Raw genomic sequence first — 26089 nt, 5'->3', positions numbered from 1 at the left:
GAGTTGTGGTTGGAGGCACAAACACACAGCCAATATTGACATGTTGCTGTGATAAACCCATACAGTTACTGGTCTAACAGGGTTTGTTGTAACATATGTCTTCTGAGGGATGTGAAGTCAGTAACTCACATGGCTGTCACCATGTACTGACTGCAATCCTCAGAGTATGCTACTGCATTTCTAAAGATAGGAAATGTGTGAGTAACACAATACATGTAAGACTCCAAACAATGGCCAGCCTGCAGATAACCCTACAGGTGAGAGTTTCCTCAACCACATAACACTGTCATGACAGATATTAAATCATGTAGAACAGCCATATCCACACAAACCCTGTTAAACCAACATTACCTCAAATGTATAAGAGCAATACTTACATTCTGACCTCATGTCTGGAATACCCCCCTCCTGTTTATTGGCCTCCACAGTGTATGTTGTAAGAGGTATATCCAACTACATTCTTTGATGCTGTTTGTCAAACACCCACATGAAGTCCTGCTCATAGTGAAGGAAAAAGGCCCTCACCCACGTGAAGTGCTTAGTTATAGGAGTGTGTTTCCATGGAATTGGCTGTAGGAATGATACCACAGCTGTCCCACATGCAGTTATCTAGTGGGGGACTGCAATTCATGCACAGGCCATCAGCTGATCATAAGCATCACTTACAAAACTCAAGCTGCTGCCTAAGCAAAGCAGGTGTACTTTTCCACATCCACCAGAGAGGGAGAGAGAGACAGACAGAGACAAAGTAAGAAAGGAAGGGAGTAGGAGAGTAAGAGCCAAGCGTGTTTGTGTATGATCCATGGGTGGAGAGTGGTATCTGGGCATTATGACGATTGCCTATATTTTGTACTAATCCATACTGTCACTTGGTAATTGCACATGGCTGTACACTTGTATGGCTGAGGATTGTCAACAACAATCTCTACAATGTTTGGCAAATGTTGGCCTTGTAATGTTGACAATGTAGCTCCTCAATATAATGATGTGGCAAAAGCCACACTGCAATGGACCCTGTCAATACACAATCACCCCATCACCCACACAGGACACTGATAACATACACACACTTATCAGTACTGAGTTTCAAACCCCTACCTGACTATGTATTACTATTATATTGTTATACAGTTATTGTACATGCCACGGAGCTTGCATGTTGGAGAGTCGTCCAAAGGTATCTTTGAAGATGAGTGAGATCAGCAACAGTGATAAAGGAGGGATTAGGGAAGTGTAGTACATGTGACTGTTCACAAAAGCAGGTGTCAAGGAAGACACAACCACACTCTGTCAGGGAATCACACACATTACAACAGTTGGCAGGGCAGTTATCACATGCGCCACAAAGCTTATCAGGCTGATATATGGCCATAGGGTTATTTCAAGGTGACTGACATCAGCAAGCATGCTATAGTAGGTCAATGGGAGGTGTAATGAGTGTGAATGGCTTCAGAATCATTAATCTCCACACACACACACACACACACACACACACACACACACACACACACTTGCCAGTACTGACATGCATGGGTTCATTGCTTCACAGGTGTGTAGTAGTTGATTGTGCCAGAAGGCTGTACAAGGCTAGGCAAAGGGAATACCTTGGCATCAGGCCACATGATAATGGTCTCCAGTGTGGCTCAGGGGTGTAGTCCCTGGATTGGCCCACACAGGTGGGTATTGTATTCACCATCCACTCATCTGGTTTACTATTGTGGGTGGCCAGTGCTGTGCAATGCTTGCCATGTATGTGATCTATATTCCATAACATGGACAGTGTCTGGGTTGTGCACATGTCCTACATGCATGTTCTGTGATGTGTGGAAGTGTACTTGGGGTCTCTGGGTCATGTTGTGTGGACAGATTGTTATAATCTGATGTGGCATTCCTGACCTCATGTGGTAAGACCTGGCTATGGAAGTGAGGTCGTGCCTGCACCTACATTGACAGCATGATACAGGTATTCAGTGAAGTTAGTGGCATCTGTCCATGCAGGGCATGCGTATAAGGCATGGTATTCCCTTTGTGAGTTACATTTGCAGACTCTACAGTTGTTGCAGGCGTCCAGTGGGGAACATAGCAAAGGATCACTGTACGCATTTATTTGCCTATTGTAGGGATGGAACAGGGTGCCATGTCCTTTTACTTGTGGATAACACACACTCAGTCAGGAGATGTTACACATCACAGTGCATTCTGATGTTAGTGGTAGTGCTGTGGTCAATAGGCATGTAGTCCACTGCAATCACACCGTGGTTACTATCTGTGGGCAATATGCAGGGAACTACCAGTATAGTGGTTGTTGCCTATCCAAGTGTGTTCGTGTATGATACATGGGCGGAGAGTGTTCTCTGAGTCATACAAGGGATGCCAATATTGTTCACTGATCCGTAATGTCACATGTAGGGCTATGGATTGTCTGTACCAGCCTCTCTGCTGTTTGACATCTGTTGTCCTTGTAAGCTGGACATTGTGACATATAGTAGGTCCGCAGTATAATAATTTAGCAAAACCCGCCCCACAATGCATCCTGTCATTACACAATCACAGCAATCTCCACACAGGATACTGATGACAAACACACACACACTTGCCAGTAGTGAGAGTCAAACCCCTACCTAGCTATGTCTTGCTACTACAGTGTACCACATTTATTGCACGTGCCACAGAGCTTATTGGATGGATGTTGTCCCGAGGTACTTCTAAGATGAAGAACATCACCAGCCCTTGTAAATACTGGCATTGGGTGATGTAGTGGGTGAGAGATCCCAAAAATTATTTTACACTCACACATTTACATTTGCCAGGGGTGAGGTTCAAACCTCTATCTAACAACCTTTACAGACCATTATGGGTGCACATTTACCACATGCACCACTGACCTGACGTGGTATAGGCTTCAAAACAGATACTTGTAAGGTGGATAATAGCTGCAGGACTGATAATGTCAGGCTCTGAAATGTGTACTGGCTGTAAATCGGGACAAAATTTTTGAGGTACACACACAAACACTTGCCACAGATGAGATTCAAACCCAAAGCTGTGTAGTTACTGCTACTACATTGTTCCGCATTTATGGCACACACCATTGAGCTTATAGGGCTAGCCCTTCTCCAAAGGTATATTTCAAGGTAGATGACATCAGCAGGATTGCTAAAGTAGGGCAATGGGAGGTGTAGTAACTGTGAATGGCCTCAAAATCATTGATCCCTACACACACAAAGTTTCACAGTTGTCATGTCTGGGATCAGAACTCTTACCTAAGTAGTATATTACACTATAGCATTACACAGTTATCGCACATGCCACAGAGCTTATAGGGGTAGCCCTTATCCAAAGGTGTATTTCAAGGTGAATGACATCAGCAGACCTGCTAAAGTAGGGCAGTGAGAGGTGTAGTGACTGTAAATGGCCTTTAAAGCATTACTCTCTACACACAGATACACACACACACACACACACACACACACACACACACACACACACACACACACACACACACACACACACACACACACAGAGTTTCACAGCTGCCATGTCTGGGATTAGAACTTCTACCTAACTAGTACATCACATTCAAGCATTACACAGTTATTGCACGTGCCACAGAGCTTACAGGGCTGAATTTTGTCCAAGGAGGTATTTCAAGGTGAATGACATCAACAGGCTTGCTAAAGTAGAGCAATGGGAGGTGTAGTTACTATGAATGGCCTCTCAATCCTTGATCCCTACACAAACACACACACACACACACACACACACACACACACACACACACACACACACACACTCACACAGTTTCACAGTTGCCATGTCTGGGATTCGAACTCCTACCTAAGTAGTATGTTACACTATACTATTACGCAGTTATCGCACGTGCCATGGAGCTTATAGGGCTAGTCTTTATCCAAAGGTGTATTTCAAGATGAATGACATCAGCAGGCTTGCTAAAGTAGGGCAGTGAGAGGTGTAGTGACTGTGAATTGCCTTAAAAGCATTACTCTCTACATACACACACAGAATTTCACAGCTGCCATGTCTGGGAGTAGAACTCCTACCTAACTAGTACATCACATATGAACATTACACAGTTATTGCACGTGCCATTGAGCTTACAGGGCTGAATTGTGTCCAAGGAGGTATTTCAAGGTGACTGACATCAGCAGGCTTGCTAAAGTAGGGCAACAGGAGGTGTAGTGACTGTGAATGGCCTCAAAAGTATTACTCTCTACACACGCACACACACAGAGTTTCACAGTTGCCATGTCTGGGGTTAGAACTCCTACCTAACTAGTACATCACACTATAGCATTATGCAGTTATTGCATGCGCCATGGAGCTTACAGGGCTGAATGTTGTCCAAGGAGGTATTTCAAGGCGACTGACATCAGCAGGCTTGCTAAAGTAGGGCAATGGGAGGTGTAATGACTGTTAATGGCCTCAAAAGCATTGATCCCTACACACACAAACACACACACAGTTTCACAATTGCCATGTCAGGAATTAGAACACCTACCTAACTAGTATGTTACACTATAGCCTTATGCAGTTATCACATGCACCACAGAGCTTATAGAATTAGCCCTTATCCAAAGGTGTATTTCAAGGTGAATGACATCATCAGGCTTGCTAAAGTAGGGCAATGGGAGGTGCAGTGTCTATGAATGGCCTCAAAATCATTGATCCCTACACATACAGAGTTTCACAGTTTCCATGTCTTGGATTAGAACTCCTACCTAACTAGTACATCACACTATAGCATTACACAGTTATTGCACGTGTTACAGAGCTTATAGGGACAATCCTTGTCCAAAGGGGTATATATCAAGGTGACTGACATCAGTAGGCTAGCTAAACTAGGGCAATGGGGAGTGCAGTGTGTGAATGGGCCATAAACCATTCATCTGGAAACACACACACAACATTCAGTCACACACAACTTTACATTTGATAGGACTGTGTATACGACTGCTAGATGAATAATGACTTGTACTGTCATGTTACACAGTTATCACAAGCACCACAGCCACTATAATGCTGAGGGCTACCAGAAGCAAAATCTACAGTGATAGACATTGGCACATCATGTGATATTGGCCAACTGGATGTGTGGTGGGTGAGACAGGCCTCATGGTGGGAAGCTCTTTGTCACTGTCTGTCTCTCTCTTCCCCACATCTCTGTTTGTGTATGTTTGACCAATTATAGTGTGTTGTCCTTGGATATGTGTGTGTATTCCTATCCGATGTGTGTGCAAAGCATGACTGGTGTGCAGTGTGGTGTGTGTGGACAAACATCTGTGACTGACAGATATGTATAGTCCACTTTTGTTGTCAGACTTGGGCTTCATTTCTGTAAGTGTGGGAGCATGCCCAGTATGACCCTTCTGTATTTTGTTGTCAGACATGGGCTTCACTTCTCTAAGTGTGGGAGAATGCCCAGTATGACCTTCTGTATTGAATGTGTGAATCCATTCCAGGTAGATTGTACTCCAATGCAGGCATTTATGTTCTACACCTACAGCTAGCAACCTGTTTCTGCAGGATATCTGTATATAGGTTGATAATATGGAGTCACAATGGGCAAAGGATAGTGGGATACTGTAACTAATTGTGTCTGTGCTGCTTCTGCTACATGGTTTTGGAGTTAGCAGAGATATTCAGGCATATGTACTGTTTTACACTCTGATGTATTATATCATCAGCTACTAACAGATATACTTATTTGCTCCCAGTAATTTCCTGGGGAATGCAAGATGAATGAAGCTGTGTCCAGTATTGTGGTCTGCAGCTTACATATTCTTGCACACTCATGCCTTTCTGGAGGGGGAGCTGCAGACACTTGCTGATGGATCTGTGTAAATGATCCAGCAACTTGGTACTGTGTTGGCAGAGGATTTTGTGCTTGTACATCTATCGACGTGACAGAATGGCCATATCCTGCTGTGGCCATACCTCTCAGCTGTACAGATTCACACAGGTTACTCAGAGGCAGGGCTGATATATCTGGTCATTTCCCCTTCACATTGTGGTTTATGAGCAGGTTTGTAGCCACCATTCCTGGGTTTGCAGACAGGGATAGTATGGGCACACATCAGAGTTTCAGACTTCACACACTCCATGTCATCCATGCTTCTACCCCCCCCCCCGTTATCCTCTTCCTAATATTATGCAGGCGATATCTAATAAGTATCCCTGTACTTATCACTTCATCCCAGCAGCATTTAGGGATTGATCCGCAGTTCATGCAGTAGGACATGCTACTGGGATTTGTCGACATGGCCTTGCATTTATGTTCTGTTGACTGTGTTATGTCATTATTTGGGACTCCATGAGATAACATACATTGGCAGCACGGATGAGACACAGGCCTTTGACAGAGGACTGTAGGGCACTTGGTAGTGATGCAGGCCATCTGTAGCAGGCCAGTGCATTCTGTCACTCCCACAGTCCCAGGCTGCAAGCCACTGGATTCCCCTGGGGTGACAGGGTAGGTGTGCAAGGTGTTAATGACAATAGTTTATGTCCTTATTAATCCATTGGTGTGGATGCTGGCAGGGTGCTGCTTACAGCTAGGGACACACCTGCATGGGACACCTCTTCAGCATACTGCATTCTGTGGGTATTCCCATACAGAAGTGGGGGTCATATTGTACTCATTCCCAACAGCAGGGATATGACCTGTGATGAACCTGTGGCTGATGTTGGGGTGAGCTGAGTGCATGTGTGCTATGGAAGCTTCTTGCAGCTGACTCACAGATATACGTGGGGCATTCCCCTTATGCTGGCTTGTGCGGGGACATCAGCGTTTTCTCAGTACTTCATAACTCTGCCTTTTGTGTTCTGCCAGTGTTTGGCCAGACTACATCAGTATTCCATACTACACAGCCAACTAATGTGCTGCTAACCTGTATGTACAATTCCAAAGGTGTGTCCATTTGACATTAACATTTTATACACTCTCTGTCTAAGGTACTTCCACCTGTGTACTGTGTGTATGTCTGGACCCACATTCATGCCATGTCCATCTTTCAGATGGTGACAGATATTACATCCGAACAATTAGTATGGATTACTGCTGGATTGAGTCTTGCTGGGATGCATTGTGTTTGGCACTGCAGTTGTCATAACTTGGCCTTGTCATCAACAGCACTGGCCATAGGCCACCGGGACACAACCCTCCATGCCTACATGCTGACCACTTCCACACAATATACAACACACAACCTAACACACAGAGCCCTGCATATTGTAAACGTGCAACAATCTATCCTGATAATTTGGCCAGCTCAAGTAATCTGTGCTGCACTGTTATTATATCTACACGTACATGTTACTACAGTTCTACGTAGGATTGTGGGGGGGGGCACACCTGACAACTATAAACATTTGCTATGACTGTACTGGTATTTTAGGTACTCTGCTGGCTTCCATTTAGTTTTGTATTCTGACCTATCATGCAGACTAGAGACATATCAGTGTAGTACAGATCTTAGGTTTTATTAACCTACATTTCAGTTTCAGACTTTTTACCCATAGAACTAAAATCCAACTGCCTGACCTGTTGTAGTCTGTCTGTGTAGGTCTGGAGGGGGGCTGTTCACCATTGCCATCAATTGAAGGCCTTAGCACAGCCTTTCTTTATGGTCATCTACACCTGTCCTGCTGGCTGAAGCTATTGTTGGGTATGTGAGCCTCACTAAAATGCATGTGTGTGTCCTATGGATACACATTTGGCCCACCACATGTCCTGCAGTGGGATTTGTCACCTTGTATAGTACTGCCTACTATGTTGACACCAGTATTTGTTATGGGTTTCATGCTGCCCATATAGGTGTCTACTATCTGCTGCCATCCCATTCAGCCACCCGATTCCTTTGCATGCTCACATCTGTACCATAGATACAAGTAGCAGAACATACTACTCCATTCAGCAATTGATAGGGAGAGTGACTTACCTTGTGACTGTGCCAGTATTGAGGATGGTGCTGGAGGGCTGACTATGTTGGATGCACATAGTACACTCCCTATACATGGTTAAGCACAGGTAGTGTCATGTTTGGCATCCCTTTTACTGTATGTGTGAGTCAGAGAGAGAGGTGTCCTTCCCTGGGTTCCTACCGTGTCAGTGTATGTGCTATGCTTTGCCTCTTTGCAAGGCCTGGGCATACTGGGCATGCCTCCTTCTGCATACAGGGGCAGGCTCAGGTTGTTCCTCCTCCAAGTCAGTCTGTGCCTGTGCTGGCCTTGGCAATGGTGGGGGGCTGTGTGGCTCTGCCCCATTCTGTTCCTGCTGCAGGTGTTTGTGCAGGATCATATTGTGTAGCATGGCACATACAATGGCAGTTTGGGTACATGTAGCTGGAGAGTACTGCAAGGCTCCACCAGATATGTCCAGGCACCAGAACCATGACTTGAGCATCCCAAACACATGCTCTATTATGATTCTGGTTTGTGCGTGTGCCTCATTATGGAGTTCTTGTTCAGGTGTGTGTGTATTTCTGATGGGTGTAATCAGCCACATCTCCAGTGCATGACCAGCATCCCCCACTAGGTGGCCATATGGGATGTCCCCACTGGCAAATCTCTTGTACAGCTGTGTCATATGCCAGATGTAGGAGTCGTGTTAGCTTTCAGGGCTGCTAGCGCACGCATTCATTATAATGCCATGGGCATCGCACATGACCTGGTAGTTGATGGAAGGGAAGCCCTTGCAGTTTATGTAGACCCTACTGCGCTTGCCGGGTGGTGCTTTGATGTGTATGTGCATGCAGTCTGTAGCACCCACTACCTCAGGGTATTATGCTATTTGGTAGAAGAGATGCATATTGCTGATCAACGCCTCCCAGGTGTTGTGGAAATATATGTGCTCACCAGCATGTGCTAACATGGCATCCAGGAACTGGTGGAGTACTCTGGATGCTGATGCCTGTGAGATCCCCATGATATCCCCAGTTGGCCTTTGGAAGATACCTGTGGCTAGTATTCGTAAGCCTACACATACCTTGGGATCCACTGGGATGGGTTCCCTTCTGTTGGTACTATGTGTGAGGCATGGCCAGCACAGCTCAACAATTTGCTGTAGGAGGTCTCTGTCAACCCTATAGCGCTCCACTGTCTCCAGCTCACGTAGCCCCTGGTAGGTTACCATGGGTCTGTACACTCTTCTCCTTCTCCTCACTGTGGGTTGGTCATCAGCATTCTCATCCTCACCACCCTCAGCCTCTTCCACATATTGATTTATGAGATGAAAAGCAGCCCCTATCATTTTGCTGCTTTTGTTAGGTAAAATTTCCCCATTTGTGTTCACCGGTGGTTTGTGGGAAAAACAGAGGGAATGGTGTTTGCATAGTTTATAGTAGTGTGGCGTGCTGGGCTGGGCTGCTGCCTGTGTAATTGGCTGATTCTGATACATTTATCTTGCCAGCTATGCTAGTTCTCCATAATTACCTTCCTACTGCTGTTTTCCCTTCCCATCGCCTTCCTGTTTAAGCCTCTTGACGCGCCACGCAAACACAGTGCTCAGATGTGAACGGAGATGCTATTTCCTGGTTTATTTATTTATTTATTTATTTTGTTTACAACCCAGTGCCTGGCGCGCATACCCATTTAGGCAATGTAAATACTGCTAGGCAGCTTCAGACACATCCCCTTCCTTAGCTGCGCTTAGGTAAGGGCAAACACGGACCACAGAGCTCCAGTAAGCTTACAGCATGCATGACACACCCCCTTATGCAATCATCTAGCTCTTAGGCTTACACCATGGTATTGCTGCACCTACACGGTTGGGTGCAAGCTAGCACTGAGGGGAAATCTGTGATTCAGTATCATTGCCCTCGTTTGCATAGAATTGACTGCTAATGCATGGTTACAAAACTGACACTCAGCCTTCCCCCATAGCAACCACTATTCCATGGTCTTGTGTTATGCATGCCATTGATTATTATGACAAAATGATGATTTTGGTTTAAAAGCTTATTTCCAGCTTTTTTTTTTTTATTTTTGGGCTGGTCCCGTTTGCGCACCGCTGCCCTACGCTTAAACGGCCGAAATCGGCCAAAAAGAAAAAGTTATTTTTTATCATTTTGAAACTAAGTTTCATGCCTATGGCTATATATTTGGCCTTTGGCATGCCTAACCCTTATAATACATACTTTTTTATGATCTGTTATGCCTCCATTTTGTAGTTTGCATAAATGTATTCAGCTACTGGCCGAATACATTTCTGCAGTCTACATTATTCCTGCACTGATGCCTCCCTGCTTCCTGGATTGCTAATTCACCTCATTTGCATGGTGTTCACCAGCAAATGAGGTAATTAGCACATGGAGTCTGTGTCCTTGCAGGAATAGTGCAGGAATGCTCATGCACGCCTTGGGAGCTCATTCCTGGATCGCACGTCAGCCATATTGTCTGCAGCAGCTCTTGCACTATTCCTGCATGCCGTGCAGAGCTTGCTGAATCCTGGGGTGTGTATTCTAGGCCCTTCTGTCTGAAGATGTTTTCTGACGCATCACTCAACCACTCCACTAATGTGCTTACTTTCTAGGGACCAAATCAAAGAAGAAGCACATTCAAGTGTTCACTACTAATTCCAGTTTTAATATTATATAGTGCAAAAGTTCATAAAGACAAACCAGTTCTTTGTCTCTTTATTCCCGATAAAACAAGCATTGCAACTGCCTAATATACCCTTCTATATAAAATGACTACTGCATTGTTTTCTGCCATCAGTCATTTAACCATCTATTTGCTAATGCTTTAAAGGTTATTCATTACAGGATTAGCTATCTTTAGTAATTATTACAGAAATGTGTCTGTGTCAGGCATGCATTTATACCAGAACCACTTGTCTTTTAGACATACTTTCACCATGTATTACAGTTTGCATCTCCATGCTAGGAACATGCCAGTAAGTCTGCTGTCTTACTTCAAAGCAGATTGTCTCTAGTGTTTCTACCTCCCCATTTCTAGTGATGTTTGGTAGCAGCTTGAAATTCTGCCCCACTATCTTTCCAAAGAGGTAGTTGTTCCCTTTTCTGAAATTAAGAATAAGATAGTACAAAGACCAACATTATTGGATGCTTTAAAAATAAAAACTTCCAACTCACTGGTGAAAAAACTGGAAAAAGCACAAGTACAGATCAGGTCTATATTACGTTATCGAATCTCGGTAACATCGAACACCAGAAGATCGACACATAAAGTGCGAACTACATTAACGGTGAATGTACAAAACCGCGAAACGCGAAATGTCAAAGTGTGATGGTTGGCCCATCTGCGGTATAGCTCCGTAAGGTAAGTGTGCGGTAGTTACGGACCTTAGGGTTAGGGTGCGGGTTAAGGTAAGTGCATAGATAGGTAATGTATGTAAGGTTTAGTGTAGGGTTAGAAGTAGGGTATTGTTAACTGTATGTGTGTGGATTATTTGTTTTGTTTGGGTATATGTCTGTAGGGTAAGTGTGCGATAGTTACGGACCTTAGGGTTAGGGTGCGGGTTAAGGTAAGTGCATAGATAGTAATGTATGTAAGGTTTAGTGTAGTATTAGAAGAAGGGTTTGGTTTGTGTATGTATGTGTTTTATTTATTATGTTTGGGTATGTAGTATGTAACGCGCGGTGGTGTTGGCCGACTATGATGATTGGAGATTTGAAAATTTGCAGTTTAGGGGGTTCGACGTATTTGCGGTTCGGGCTTTGTGTGTCAGTGTTGTGGTGTTCGATGTTACCAAGATTTGATAATGTAATATAGACCCGTACAGATCCAATGTAAATTTATTTAGCACTTTCGTTCCTTCTATTTAATGGAACTTCATTAGAATGAGTAAAAAGTACAGTGACGGGAAATATAAAAATAGTCATAAAACATGTAATAAAATCAAGAAGTACACATACTTTCAATAACATTATTGAAAGCTTGCTTCATCTTAAGGCAGTCCAGGGTTTTTTTGACTTCTTTAGAGAAAGCTGATATTCTTTATCACATTAGATTGAACAAAAATTTGGTGTTTAAGATCTCCCATTGAGAGTTATAGAGGACTCTCCTGCATACATGTAGAAAAGGTGAGCTGAGATATTTGTGGTTTGCTAATTGCAGAATGTATAAAATTCAAGAAAAAAATATCTGTCATCTCTTCAAAGGTAGCTCAAATTCAGAAAAGATCAAAAAGAATAGATTACAATGGTTTGGACACATGCAGAAAAGCAGAAGACAGTCTTGTGAGGAATATTTGGGACAGACAGGAAGAAGGTAAGCGGAAGCGAGGATGTCCAGCAAACAGGAGGATGGATTATGTGAAAGAAGATCTGTGACAGTCAGGCATGAGTGTTGAAGAAGTCAGGAGTGTGGCACTGAATCAAGAGAGTTGGAGACAGTTAACATGATACCCCGACCCAATGTAGAAAAAAATGGGAAAAAGGGGGCTAATGATGATGATGATGATGATGAAGGTTGACGCTTGGTAAGATGGTTCCATCTGCACTTAATCTCTTGAATCAGATTGCATTTAAGATAAGTGTTGCAGTCATTTCAGTTTGTATGCAAAATTTTCTTTTTCAGTATGTTTGGTTTTTATTTTTATTGTGTGCTGAATTACCTTCTGTCCTTTATAGGCTTCAAATAACCTTAATCTGAGGTTACTTTATTTTACTATTAAGTTTGATAAACTATATTTCTCCTTCTGCAGGGTGACTATATTCGGTTGTGGGTTCCAGAGTTGAAAGATATAAAGGGAGGGGATATTCATACTCCCTGGACCCTCAGCAGTGCTGCACTAACTCATGCAGGTGTAAACTTGCCAGAGACTTACCCTCTGCCTGTAGTCATTGCACCAGAGTGGAGTCGATACATTAATCAGAAGACTGTAAGTATATTTCGCATTCACCAGAAACAGCAATCAGTAGTTTCAGTAATGGAATAAAATAGATGAGAACTATGTCGTGTCTAGAGAGTTTATCATTCAAAAGTATATACAGCTGTGTGAAAAAGGATGTTTCATCACCAGTTCATCAACATTTTGTCTCATTCTTTTACTTATATAGCAGCCAAAGGAAAGACTAGACATAAATGTATTGATACTGCTGTTTAGCAGCTATGTCTTTCATGTGTTAAATTATGATTTGCAATACTATACTGCATTTGATCTTATCTGAGAGTTCTGGGTGTGTGCCTATGTTTGTTCTGCAAAAGAAAAATATACAGATTAACATACCTCTGAATTGCCTGTGCTGAAAGGCATGTCAGGAGTCACTTATAATGAAATTGTCAATGTGATGTTGTCCTATCTTGCCTTCATTCTTCACTGGTTGGGCTCGGAACCAATCCTCGGTTCTGATTCGGCCGTATACAATAGCTCGAGGTCTTCCACTGGCTTGTGGCTGCATCCCTATCCCACTATGCCATAGGAAAGCTCCCCCAATCTCATTTGCTGCTAAACAGATCGGGTGCTTCCATTTTGGCTCTGGCTAAGTTGGAAAATTTTTCCTTACTTATTATTAATATACTTTGTGTTTTGGCTGTTTAAAAAATTAGCAATTGAAGTTTTAATAGTTATTTAGTTAGTTTAGAGTGTTTGCTCTTGTGCTTTGCTTCTGGCTTTGTTTTTTCATGCTAGGCCTGTGTTACTTCTCTATCCTGACTTAAATTTAGTGTTTAAAGCCCATTTCTTGTTAGTGGGCTTTCGTTACTATTTCTTTTCTTGCTAAATTACACACTTGTTTAATTTAGAGAGTGCTGTAAAGAAAATTATTTACTTCTTTTTAACTTCAAGCGGCAGCTCGTTTGAGTTAGTGGGCTGTCATTGCCCATTTAAGTTAGAGGGCTACCTTTGTTCCACCCCCTTTTTTTTACTAGGCAGCTTTGTTTTTAGTTATAGAATTGCCACCCTTTTCCCGCTTTTTTCTGCTGTAGTTGTTACGGTTGTTTCTTCCTGTTGTCTTAAAAAAAATGAAGGTTTTAGATATATATTTATAGTACATTGATAGCACTGGGTTTTCTGCTAAACTGTTAAGTAGTTTGTGTACCTTTCTTATATTTGTTGTTGTTGACTGTTTGCATACTGATTATGTCTAAAGAACATAAGGAAACCAAACCCTATGGGTTCAAAAAGTGTGTGAAGTGTAGCCAGAAAATGTCTCCCAAGGATGGCCACAGTATTTGTGTATACTGCCTTGGAGCATTGCATCTGGAAGAATCCTGTTCCATTTGCCACTCTTTCAGTCCTAGAGTGCTGCTTGAAAGGAAGAAGAAACTTATTGTGAGAGGTTTACTGAAGCCCCCCTTCACTGAAGTGCTAGAAGAACGTCAGGGCACTTCAACATCGACCAAGTCTCCTTCATCCAAGTCTGACAAATCTAGAAAAAGGTCATCTCCTTCTTCTGGCTAATCAGACCCAGCAAAAAAACTGACCAAAGTTGCATCTCTGTACCTGAAAATTGCTGGGCCCAGAAAATTTCCATCATCGTCTCTTTCCGTATCACTGCCAATGGAGTTTGAATTACAGAGCTGGTCCCCGGAATTGGTACCGCTCTCCCCTACTTTAAGATCACCTCTACTGCAACCAGTCAGATCTCCTTCTGCCTCCACTCAGTCCTCCAGATGATGACATGGATCGGGTGGTGCACAGACTTTTAAAGACACTGGCGCTGGCCAAACTGCTGTCAGCTCCAACCCAAAGGTATTCGGAACTGACCAAGACTTTCCCTTCAACATCAGTTCCTCCTCTGAGCCGACCTGGGACCTCAGAGCTGAAATGTCTGGAACCGATTATAGTGGAACCGTCGGTGCCAAGACCTATTCTGGGATCTTCGGGCATGACATCTGATCCAACATCGTCGTTCTGCCTGAACTCGAGGAGTCCAGGAGCTGACACTCTCAGTTGGGTCCAGGGAGTTGAGTCAGATCGGACATTTGTCGGATCCGAATTTGCCTCTTGGGGCTTCAGTGCGGGTGTGCTCGGCTCCTACATCAGCCTTGGAGCCAAACCCCTTGGTTCTGAGGATGCCTTCTGGCTCTTTGGAGCAGACACCTCCACTCTTGAGTCCTTACATTCTTTCCCCCAAAGGCATCACACCATCTTCAGACATGTGGAAACCCTAGGCCACAGGATGCCTTAATGGGTGAACCCCTCTCTTCCAAAACCTGTCCAGAATACCCTTCTGAAGAGGTCCCTCATAAAAGACTTTGCAAGAGGAAGCATTTAGACTCCCCAGAGGAGTCAGTCACTTCTGACACAGAGCTTGATGAGTCAGAAGGGTTCCCACGGTCACCATCTGAGGATGTCTCCTTTGCTGACATCCTAGAAATCCTTAAACAGAGAGGCAGCTGGAAACCCATCAACCCTTCTGAGGATGAGTCTGTATACCTGAAAGCTTTTGGGTCTCACCCTTCTGCCACTTGGGTGTCTCTGCCTTTCAAAGAGCTCATGGAATTAGTTTATTGAAAGGTGGGGGAGTCTCCAAACTCAGTGGAACCTGTTCCTTGGAGACCAAACAAGTTTGTACTCTACCATCAGATAAAGATTTTCTCACCAAGGGTGTTCCAGTGGATGCTGTGGTGGTGGTGGTGGTGGCAGCCACCAAAAAGGAATTTTCAGAGACATCCTTGTCTGTCCATCCACCAAACAAGGAGTCTCATGCAATGGACAGCAATGGAAAGAGCATGATCTCTTCAGTGACTTTTGCACTCAGATTGCTGAATTATCTAATGCACTTTACTAGGCTACAAAGAGATCTCCTAAAGGAGCTAGGAGATACTCTACAAGATCCAGTAGCTGCAGAGGTATCAGACAATGTTTTCTCTCAGCTCTCCACCTTAAAATCTGTGGTTAACTCTTCCATGAGGCTTATTTCTTACACAGCAGATGGAGCAAGCAAGGCAGTCAGTTCAGGAATTTCCCAGAGGAGATATTCCTTAATGAGCTTGTGTGACTTTGTGGAATCCTTTAAGTCTACCTTTGTTAATGCCCCCTTTGATGGCTTGTCCCTGTTCAGGCCAAAAGTTAAGGACACACTAACCAGGTGTGAGCAAGAAGGAAAAACTCTCTGCCGTAGGAGTCCATTTTTCCCTACCTTCTAGACCTTACCCAAAAGGTCAAAAGGGAGGAAAGATGTGGTTCTGAAAATCCCAGAGAGTCTTTCAGGACACACGTGATGACTCTTCCCCTGGGGCAGAGGGGGAAGCATTAATGGGAGACACCGTCCACGTGGCAGAGGGAGTCCACAAAATCAGGGCGACAGGGACTCATTCCGTGGTAGGCCCTTTCAGCGCTCCTAAAGGGAGGCCCATCTGTCCATCTCTGGAGGCAGTCGGGGATCGCTTATCTTTGTACCCAGAAGCCTGGCTAGAAATAACAAAAGACAAGTGGCTACAAAGTATCATATCCAGAGACTACTCTATACCCTTTTGCTTTCCCGTCCCAAGCATAAAGAACACCCCAGACATTCCACCCAGTCAGAGGGAACAGGCAACTCTAGAAATTCAAAAGTTGCTAGACAAAAGAGTCATCCAAATAGTCCCCACAGATCAAATAGGATCCGGAACTTACTCAAGGTTCTTTTTAGTGCCAAAGAAAACAGGGGACTGGAGTCCCATTTTGGATCTCAGCAGATTAAATGAATCAGTAAAAAAGACAAAGTTCCAGATGATAACACAGCAGTCGATATTTCCCTTTCTGGGAAAAGATCATTGGATGTGCTCTAGAGACCTTCAGGATGTGTACTACCATATAAAAATGGACAGGCCATCCAGGAGTCATCTGCGCTTTCAGCTGGGAGCCAGTCATTACCAATTTCAGGCTCTGCTCTTTGGTCTCACTACAGCCCCCAGAGTTTTTACCAAGTGTATGGCAGTGGTCACGGCTCACTTGAGATGTCTAGGATTCCGAGTGTTTTTGTATCTAGATAACTGGCTCCTAACCGCCACCACCAAGCATCTACTACTAAAAGCAAGAGACACCACATTGCTTCTCTGCTCTCACCTAGGAACCATGATAAATTACAAAAAATCTGCCTTGTTGCCATTTCAATGTATCATTTTTATGGGGTAGAACTAGACACAACAAAAATGATGGCAACATTTCCTCCAGAAAGAGTTCTAGTACTGCAGCATCAGACCTTAAACCTTCTTTTCCAAGAAAAGAGTACAGGAAAGAACAGCTCTGAAAGACTTGGGAACTATGGCAGCAGCAGTGATAAACTTAGTTCCATTAGCATGCCTGCACATGAGAATTTTGCAGTGGCTACCGTTCACTCAGTGGTCGTTGCAGGAACTACCCCATGTCCCACCAATTCTGATAAGAGTCCTGCAAGAAAGACCTTCGCTGGTGGCTTCACTCTACTCACATGACATTAGGTCAACCTTATGTCCTTCCACAGCCTTTAGCCAAGTAACCACGGATGCTTCCCAGATGGGGGGCATTATCTGGGAAGGACAGTCCAAGGCACTTGGCAGGATCACAAGGCCCATTTGCACATCAGTGTCCTAGAGATGAGAGCAGTTCTTTTGGTGTTGCAGGCATTTTAGGACTCTCTTCCACTGGGAACTATTGCAATACAGACAGATAACATGTCAGTTTAGTATATAAACAAACAAGGAGGAACCAGGTCCCACCCCCTTTGTTGAGAGGCCCTGAGGGTATGGCAGTAGGTGACCTCCTCCCAATGCTTTCTGATAGCAATGCACATCCCTGGGGAAATCCAACATTATAGCAGACAAACTTAGCAAAGCGATTCTGGTACCTCATGAATGATCCCTAAAACAAGAAGTAGTGGAGATGATTTTCCGCAAATGGGGCGAGCCTTGCTGCGACATTTTTGGCACATCCATGAATGCCAAATGCAGCAGCTATTTTGCCCTAATTCCCGCTCTGGGGGAGTCACCAAGGGATGCACTTGTACACGATTGGCCCTCGGATCTTCTCTATGCCTTCCCCTCCCTTTCCCTTAATACCCAAAGTTCTTCAGAAAGCAAGCTCATTGGGAAGCAATCTGATTCGCATCTCCCCATACTGGTCTCATCAAATTTGTTTCCCCTTCCTTTGACCTCATCTCCAGGAGGAGTCATGGGTTCTGGTCCCAGTTCCAGATCTTCTGATTCATGTGTCGGGAACACTCCATCCCTCTCTTCAAACCCTCAAATTGACATCATGGCCACTCTGATTCCAAATATAGCCAGGCTTCCTAACCTTTCTCCTTCTGTGCAACATATCTTAATCTCATCTTATAAGGCTTCAACAAGAAAATTATATATGAGCAAATGGAAAAGATTTTCTTCCTGGGCATTAAGTAACCACATTGATCCCTTTTCTGCTCCTATAGTTTCTATTCTTGAATTTCTAATGAAGCTGTTTTATGAAGCCACAGCTGCAGCTACCATTTGAGTCCAGCTACCAGCGATATCTAATTTTCATATAAGCGATTTAGTCCCAAATATGATGTCTCACAGACTATGCAAAGCCTTCCTGAAGGGCACTATTTTGTTAAGACCCCCAATTAAGACTCCCCCACCACCATGGGAGGGACTTAAACTTTGATTTGTTCATTTTGATTCTTTCCCCCTTTGAACCTGCATCATCCTGCAATCTAAAGTTCTTGACATGGAAAACAATTCTTTTGATTGCCATCACTTCTGCTAGAAGGGTTGCAGAACTGCAAGCATTATCGATAAAGCCCCCCTACATGCTTTTCCACAGAGACAGAGTATCCCTTTGAACAAACCCATCCTTCCTACCAAAAGTATGCTCACAGTCTAACTTAAATCAGTCCATAGAACTACCAGTGTTTTTTTTTTCCCAACTATGGCAACAAGGCAGAATATATGCTACACCAACTGGATGTACATAGACAATTATGTTTCTACTTACACAGGACAAAGGACTTCAGAAAATCTGACCAATTATTTGTTTCATTTTCAGAATCTGAGAAAGTTGCTCCTGTATCTAAGGTCACACTTTTAAAATGGCTATCAGATCGTATTGCTTTTACATACAATCTTAACAACAAAGATATTCCCTGTAAAGTCAAGGGTCATTCTATGAGACCCATAGCAGCTTCTTCTGCTTTTTGTGCTAAGCTACCAATTGACGCCATTTGTACTGCTCCAACATGGGCAAGGCCTCATACCTTTATCACGCATTACAAAGTGGATTTGGCCTCCAGGAATACGGCCTCTTTTGGGTCCACTGTTCTGAAGAATATTCTCCCGTGAGTTGCCCAAGAAATATGGTGCTAGTGACACTGTCCCAACCAGTGAAGAATGAAGGCGAGATAGGACAATATCACATAAAGAAATTATGTACTCACCATAATGTTCCATGTGTGTTGTCCATCTTGCCTTCATTCTTATATCCCACCCTCCTTCCCCCAGCCTTTTGCTCCTGGAGGACCGAGTGGTTACAATTAGCAAGTAATGTTCTCTTTTCAAAAAAAAATCTATTTTTCAAATATAATTGAATAAATTCCATAATATTTAAACATATAATCTAAAATTACTATTTATATCATTTACATTAGCCTGACACTAACAAATCTTATATATACAATTACTGTAAAAAGTATGTCCAAACCATTATCAGAGTGACTAATCAGTTATTGTATGGTGTCAGTCAGAGAAAAAACGTTTCCCCAAGGGTTATTGATAAATGGCTTTGGATACAATTTTAGTTTCCAGTAATGCTGTGGTCTTCAGTAGGCTGTAGAAGTCTTCCAAGGTTGGTATTGTGTTTGTATTCCATCTTCTTGTTATACACTTCTTTGAGATTGCAAGTATTGTCCATACAAGATACATGTTTGACCTATTCAACTGAGAACCTTCGTTACATTTAATAATACAAGAGTTTTAGTTAAATAAAATTATTCATAAAATAAGGCTTGGAAAAAGTTATTAATACTATCCCAAAATGGCTTAATTTTAACACAATGAAAGAAAATGTGGCTCCAATCTGCATTGAGTACTTGCTCATATCTCCAACATCTTCCTTTAATGGAAGAATTAATTTTGCTGATTCTGTCCGGGGTTAAGAATGCTCTGTGCAAGCATTTCCAGTTAAAAACTTTCCAGTATTGTGTAAAGGATGTATATGTTATCGATAATAATATATTTGTTTTAATATCTTCAGTTAACTGTATTGAGTGTCCTTTTGTTACATGTTTCCATTATGAGGTTTTGGGTGTTGTTTTATAGTTTATCAATATTTTGTAAAACTTTGAAATACTGTTTCCCATGTCAAAGTTATTATATGTAATTTCATATATGTATTTCGTAAATTTAGGTATTTCTTTAAATGAAGAATTGTTAATTAATCTACTTAAATTTTGTGAGTATGATAGAATACTCTGTAAAGTTAGCCAGTCCTGTTGTGGAATTTTGTATGCTGTTAGTATTATAGGTTCATAGGTTGGTACTAGGCTATTGGCCCTAGGGCCTATACAAGCCTAGCCATAACAATTCCCTGACTATTTCTTCCCACACTATTTACTTCCTGGACCCCTGCCTAGCAGGGCGACTGATGTGATCCCCGGGGTGAATTTCCTTTCTCCCATCCAATCGTCAAGGTTCCTTTTGAAGAGGGCCAAAAAGGCACTCTGCTTGATATGTATGGGCAGTCTATTCCAGAGTCTGGGGAGTCTCTGGGTCAGGAACCTATCCCTCCAGCATGTTTTGTTTACTGTGATGACAAGGTTTAGATCCTAGGAGCATGTGGCTCTGAGGGATTGGGATTTCTTTAAGTGTAGCATGTCCAACAGCTCTGGGTTTGACATGGCCTTGTATGTTAAGCAGAGATCACCTCTGAGTAGATGATATGCAACAGAGTATAGCTGGAGTTTTTTAAGGCAATCAGCATAGGGCATCTGCTTTAGGCCTGTGATTCTTTTAGTGAGGTATTTCTGCGGCCTTTCCAATTGTTGGAGGTGTCTTGAGAGTTACATACCAAATGGGGCATTGTATTGTATAATGGGTCTAATGAGGGATGAGTACAATGGGACAATAACCTCCTTTTTTTCTGGATGAAAAGCTCTTAGTGATGAGATGTGCCACATAGAAGGATTTCCTGACTGTTGTGGCGATGTGGTTATCAAAGGTGAGACCACTGTTCACCTGTGTCCCTAAGTCTCTTATCACACTTTTGGTGTTTAGTGTACTGCCACCTATGTGGTAATTCACGAGTACATGTTTTTTCCCAAAGGGGGATAACTATACATTTCTCGGCATTGAGCTTGAGTCCATGGCTTTGGCACCAAGCATCTGTTTCTGTAAGGCCCTTTTGTAGAGTATCCACATCATTTGGAGATTCAGTAATGGCTCCCAGTTTGCAGTCATCTGCGAACTTTGTTAGCCAGACTCTCTTAGTATTGGCCTGTACTTCAGAGAAGTAGATGCCAAACAAGAGTGGTCCCAGGACTGAACCCTGAGGTACTCCACTTGTCATTTGTCTGGAGCTGGATTTGGAGTCAGCTACTTTTACAGTGTGGATTTTGTCAGTAAGCCAGTTGGCAACCCATTGAGTGATGTAGGGATTAATGCCCAGCTTAGTAAGTTTATCTATGATTCCAGAGTGAGGGATGGTGTCAAAGGCCTTGGCGAAGTCCGGATAGGCTGTGTGGACTGCCTTACCCTCGTCCACGGCTCTGGAGACTGATTCGAAGAAGTCAGTCAGATTCAGGAGACAAGATTGGCCCTTCACAAACCCAAACTGGGTGGGGTCCAGTGTTTGAAGGTTGCCAATGCCTTTGTTTATAAGTTCCATGATAATACGTTCCATGGCCTTGCAGATCAGGCTCGTCAGACTGATGGGGCGGTAGTTCCCACGATCCAAGGTGGATCCCCCCTTGTGGAGTGGGATAACTGTAGCTGTGCGCCACTCAATTGGGCATGAAGCCTGAGGTGAGGCTATGATTAAACATGACACTTAGGTGAGGTGCCAGTTCATTTTGTAGTTCATGTAGTACACAGCCTGGGATATCATCTGGTCCCATGGATGCTGTATTCTTAGCTTTGGAGAGTGCATTTTTTACCTGTGTGGCCATTATTACAGAAATGTGGCAATTTTCCAGTATTGAGATGGGCCATTTAGGGGGTGAGAGGGGGGTAAAGTTGGCACTGAATCGATCTGCCAGGATATTGGCAATATCCTTGGGATCAGTATATTTAATGCCATTCTGTTGTAGTTCAGAGCAGATCTTGCATATCTAAAACTTTTAGTTCTTTGATACATTGGAGCCAACAAACAAATCCTTTCTGTTCCCAGGAATTAATAATTTCTCTAAGTAATTTATTTGGAAAGTTCTTTATGACTATAAAAGGTGTTAAAAGATCAAACCAGATTTTTAAGTCTATATTTGCATTAGCAATTTTCCTAAATAAGTCAATGTAATACTTAATCATACAAGTTTTAGTCGGTTTATTTATGTGATATTGCAGAGTAATACATAATATGTGCCATGGCAAATTGTTTATATCTGTTATTTGAAATTGTTTTTTGTAAATCAAATTCATTCATTAATATTACAGTTAGTAATTCTTTCCAAATTGCAGAGTAATTTGGACTTATCCAATCTGAGATTGTTTTAGATATTGATGGTTTTATATGTGTTTATATGTCAGGAAAGTTTAATCCTCCCTGTTTCCATGGTCTGATATTATGTATTAAAGCTATTCTGTTTCTTTTGAGAACCATAAAAATTTTGTTAGGCATGAATTTATTTCTTTAATTATATTCTTTTCTGGCAACAATTGTATTGCCAAGGCTGTATATAGGATCTTGGGCAGTAAAACCATTTTTATTAACTGTAGTCTATCTTCAAATGTTAATATTATTTTGTTCCATTTTTCGACACAGACTTTAGTTGTATTGATGATATTATTGTAGTTTTTTTAGACTAATTCTTTATTATCCTTGCATAACTCAATTCCTAGATATTTTAAGGTAGATTCTTATTTTCCTATTATGTGAACCCCCCTTAGTTAGCAGTTCTTTCTTTTTATTTAGAAATAAAATTTTTGATTTTGATTTATTGAAATGGAGTCCTGAAATCATGTAGAATCTGTTGATTAATATATATAATTCTTCTAATGTCTCTTTTGCATTAGATAATGTTAATAATATGTCATCAGCAAATAGCATTAGGATTTTGAGTAAAGAATCCCAATTTAGGGAATCAAAGGCTTTCTCTATATATATGCCAATTATGAATGTTTCTTTATTTTCTTTGTTAACATAATCTATAAGAGAAATTATCCTTTTAATATTGTCACGTGTGTGTCTATGATATAGGAATCCAGTCTGATCATTATTTATTGTTTTGGATAGTGGTATTTTCATTCTGTTAGTTAATATTGTCATAAATATCTTATAATCATTATTTAATAATGATATAGGTCTATATGAGGTACAGAGGTTTGGTGATTTGTTTTCCTTTAGGATTGGTGTGATTAAGGAATATCTCCAAGAGGGTGGAATTAAAGATTGTGACTAAAATTCTAATAGAGTTTTATGGAAGAGGGGTAGTCTCTTTAAAGGAAAAAGTGTATATATTTCCATAATTATGCCATCTATACATGGAGCTTTATTATTTTTACCCTCTTTTATTGTATCTGTAATCTCGTTGTAGGATATCGGTGCTTGGAGATCTAGTTTTAATTTTTCTGGTATTTTTTTTATTGGAGCATTTTTCATCTAGATTTAATTGATTGGTATGTATATTTTCTTTTTGGAAATGTTCCATGTAGTGATTTCTATAGGCATCAAGAATGTCACCTATATCCAAGACATTTTTTCCCTTTCTTTTCATGAAAGATACTTTTAATATTTTTGGCTTTTGATTGTATTTTGATTCTTGTAGATAAATTATGTAGATATTTGGGAGAAGTGGCCAAAGTATTAATTTTTATTTTTTTTCTAAAACTAAACTAGTTTTATGTGTTAGAATTTTGTTATATTTATTGTTTAATACTTCTGCTTTCCTGTTCATCTCCAAATGATCTTGATTTTTTCAGCTTTTACTGACAAAAATTTGGATTGTAGATCTAATAATTCAGAATCCCATTCTCTGATTTTTTTAAAATCCATCTTAGGTTATTTGGACTATGTATTTTTTTGTTTTAATGTGACTATGAAATATTTTCCTCTGATAACTATAAAGTATATGTTTGAGCTTTTAAAGGAAATTATCAGATTTATACTTTGAAGGTTTACCAATAAAGTAATGTTTTGGTCAGGCATACTAAAAAAATATTGTAAAATACACATTTAAATTAATAAATGTTAACAAAACTAAGATCCACACTAGCCATGGAATGAAAATAATTCATAATCTGCTGGATAAACCTAAGTCCATCAGATTATCACTCACACCTTGACAAATCAGAACATCTGAGCTCCATAAGTTGAATTATCGTATGGAGAATATAATAGGAATAAGGAACATTTATATTATTTTGAAGAGATATTGTACTATTGTAGATTAGACAGAATTCTAATACAATATAATGTCTACTTATTATATAAGCAATTAATATTTTCATGAAAAATAGATAAGTAATTCAATCATAGTAAAGTAGGATGTATCATATATAAAACCTCAGTAAAAGATTATAGCACACAGTTATTTAACATATTCACCCTTACTGATGAAGTCTTTCAGAACTTATTACTTAATCTATATAGATGGTAATAATATTTATACCTAATGTTTATAATACAATGTATTTTACTAGATGTATCAGAAGTTAAATTTCATTGTTTGCCAGCATTTAAGTAATCACTTTGTATAATCAGCAAAGGATAAACTGAGTGATTATTGTCAATTTAATACTGTTTGTTCAGAATGTGATTGTTATATGCTGCGACATTCCTAGTTTAGGCTTCTGTTGTTTACCTTGAACAACTTTGTCAGTTTGATGTCATATATAAAACATTAGTTTCCTCGGTAACAGCTTAAGTATCATGTGCGATGGCTAAGTGGAAAATCACTTTGGCTATGGTGTGCAGGGTCCCGGGTTTGATCCTAGCAGAGGCTGTTTCCAGGGCCGATAGCCTAGTACCTACCTTTGAACCTGTATTGGATGGGAAATAGGAAATTCACCCCGGGGATCACCTCTGTGGTTCTGCTCGACAGTGGCACAGGAAAATAATTTCCTTGGGTGGCAAAAGCCAGGGTACCTTTTTTGGCTGGGCTTGTATAGGCCCCAGGGCTGATAGCCTAGTATCTACCTATGAACCTATGTATGGTCAAGATGGGTTAACAAAAACTACAATTCAAGTTAAAGCAATTACATGCCTTATTATACATATTTACTTATATAAGAAAATCATCAAGCTTCCCTTTGATGTTCAGTGTAGTGTATGTCACGTATGACAAGCCAAGACAGTAGTGTTACTATGCAGAAACCGAAGTTATTAAATCAAGACATTAATATCTAAATTCAGCGGACTAGTTCATCTATGTGACAATAATATATTTTATGTCCAGATTTACTAAAATCAAACATCACATGACTATTGTGCATTTTTTATTTTTTTTTTTTTATTTTTGCTTTTGCTTAGTTATTTGAGAGACCACAAGCTGTTAAGCATTATCGTCACTCTGTTCCCATTACCATAGCAAAGTGGGAACATCTTAGTTCTGTCAGTGTGTCTGTGAACTACTCATCAGAGGCACGTGATGCACCTGAATTAAAGCTTCACTTCACTAGCAACCTCAAGCCTGAATTCCCTCCCTCCCAGTCCGGCAACAGCCAGGAAAAGAACAGAAAGGAAACAAGTCAGCAAAAACAAAAAAAGCAACTACATGACCCGCCACACACATTCACCTATACAAGAAAACCACCATGCTTCCCCCCAATGTTCAATACAATGTATGCCATTCATGATAAGCCAAAATGGCAATGTTATTATACTCAAGCCCGTGTTATTAAACTGTGCCTGTTGTCAATTTAATACTAGTTGTTAAGAATATGATTGTTACATTCTGTGACATTTCAAATTCAGGCTTCCACTGTCTCTCTTGAAAAACCCGGTCAATTTGATGTCATGTACAACTCAATTATTTTGGTAATCGTATTACACATGGTCAAGATGGGCTACAAAAACTAC

General features: G+C 41.4%; 1 protein-coding gene across 1 annotated transcript in view; it reads left to right on the top strand.

Annotated features, from left to right (window-relative positions):
- Window positions 1–26089, top strand: part of LOC122798356 (cryptochrome DASH-like) — an 807604-nt gene that overhangs the window by 736306 nt on the left and 45209 nt on the right. Inside the window, exon 14 of the mRNA XM_044067208.1 lies at window positions 12686–12862. Within this exon, the coding sequence (XP_043923143.1) occupies window positions 12686–12862 (177 nt within the window). The remainder of the gene's footprint in view (window positions 1–12685; window positions 12863–26089) is intronic.

This window comes from Protopterus annectens, chromosome 3.part1 (assembly GCF_019279795.1).
Source record: "Protopterus annectens isolate FY-2018-M chromosome 3.part1, PAN1.0, whole genome shotgun sequence".
In the NCBI taxonomy this organism is placed as follows: domain Eukaryota; kingdom Metazoa; phylum Chordata; order Ceratodontiformes; family Protopteridae; genus Protopterus; species Protopterus annectens.
The sequence above is the reverse complement of the archived record's forward strand: the minus strand, read 5'-3'. Positions and strand labels throughout refer to the sequence as shown.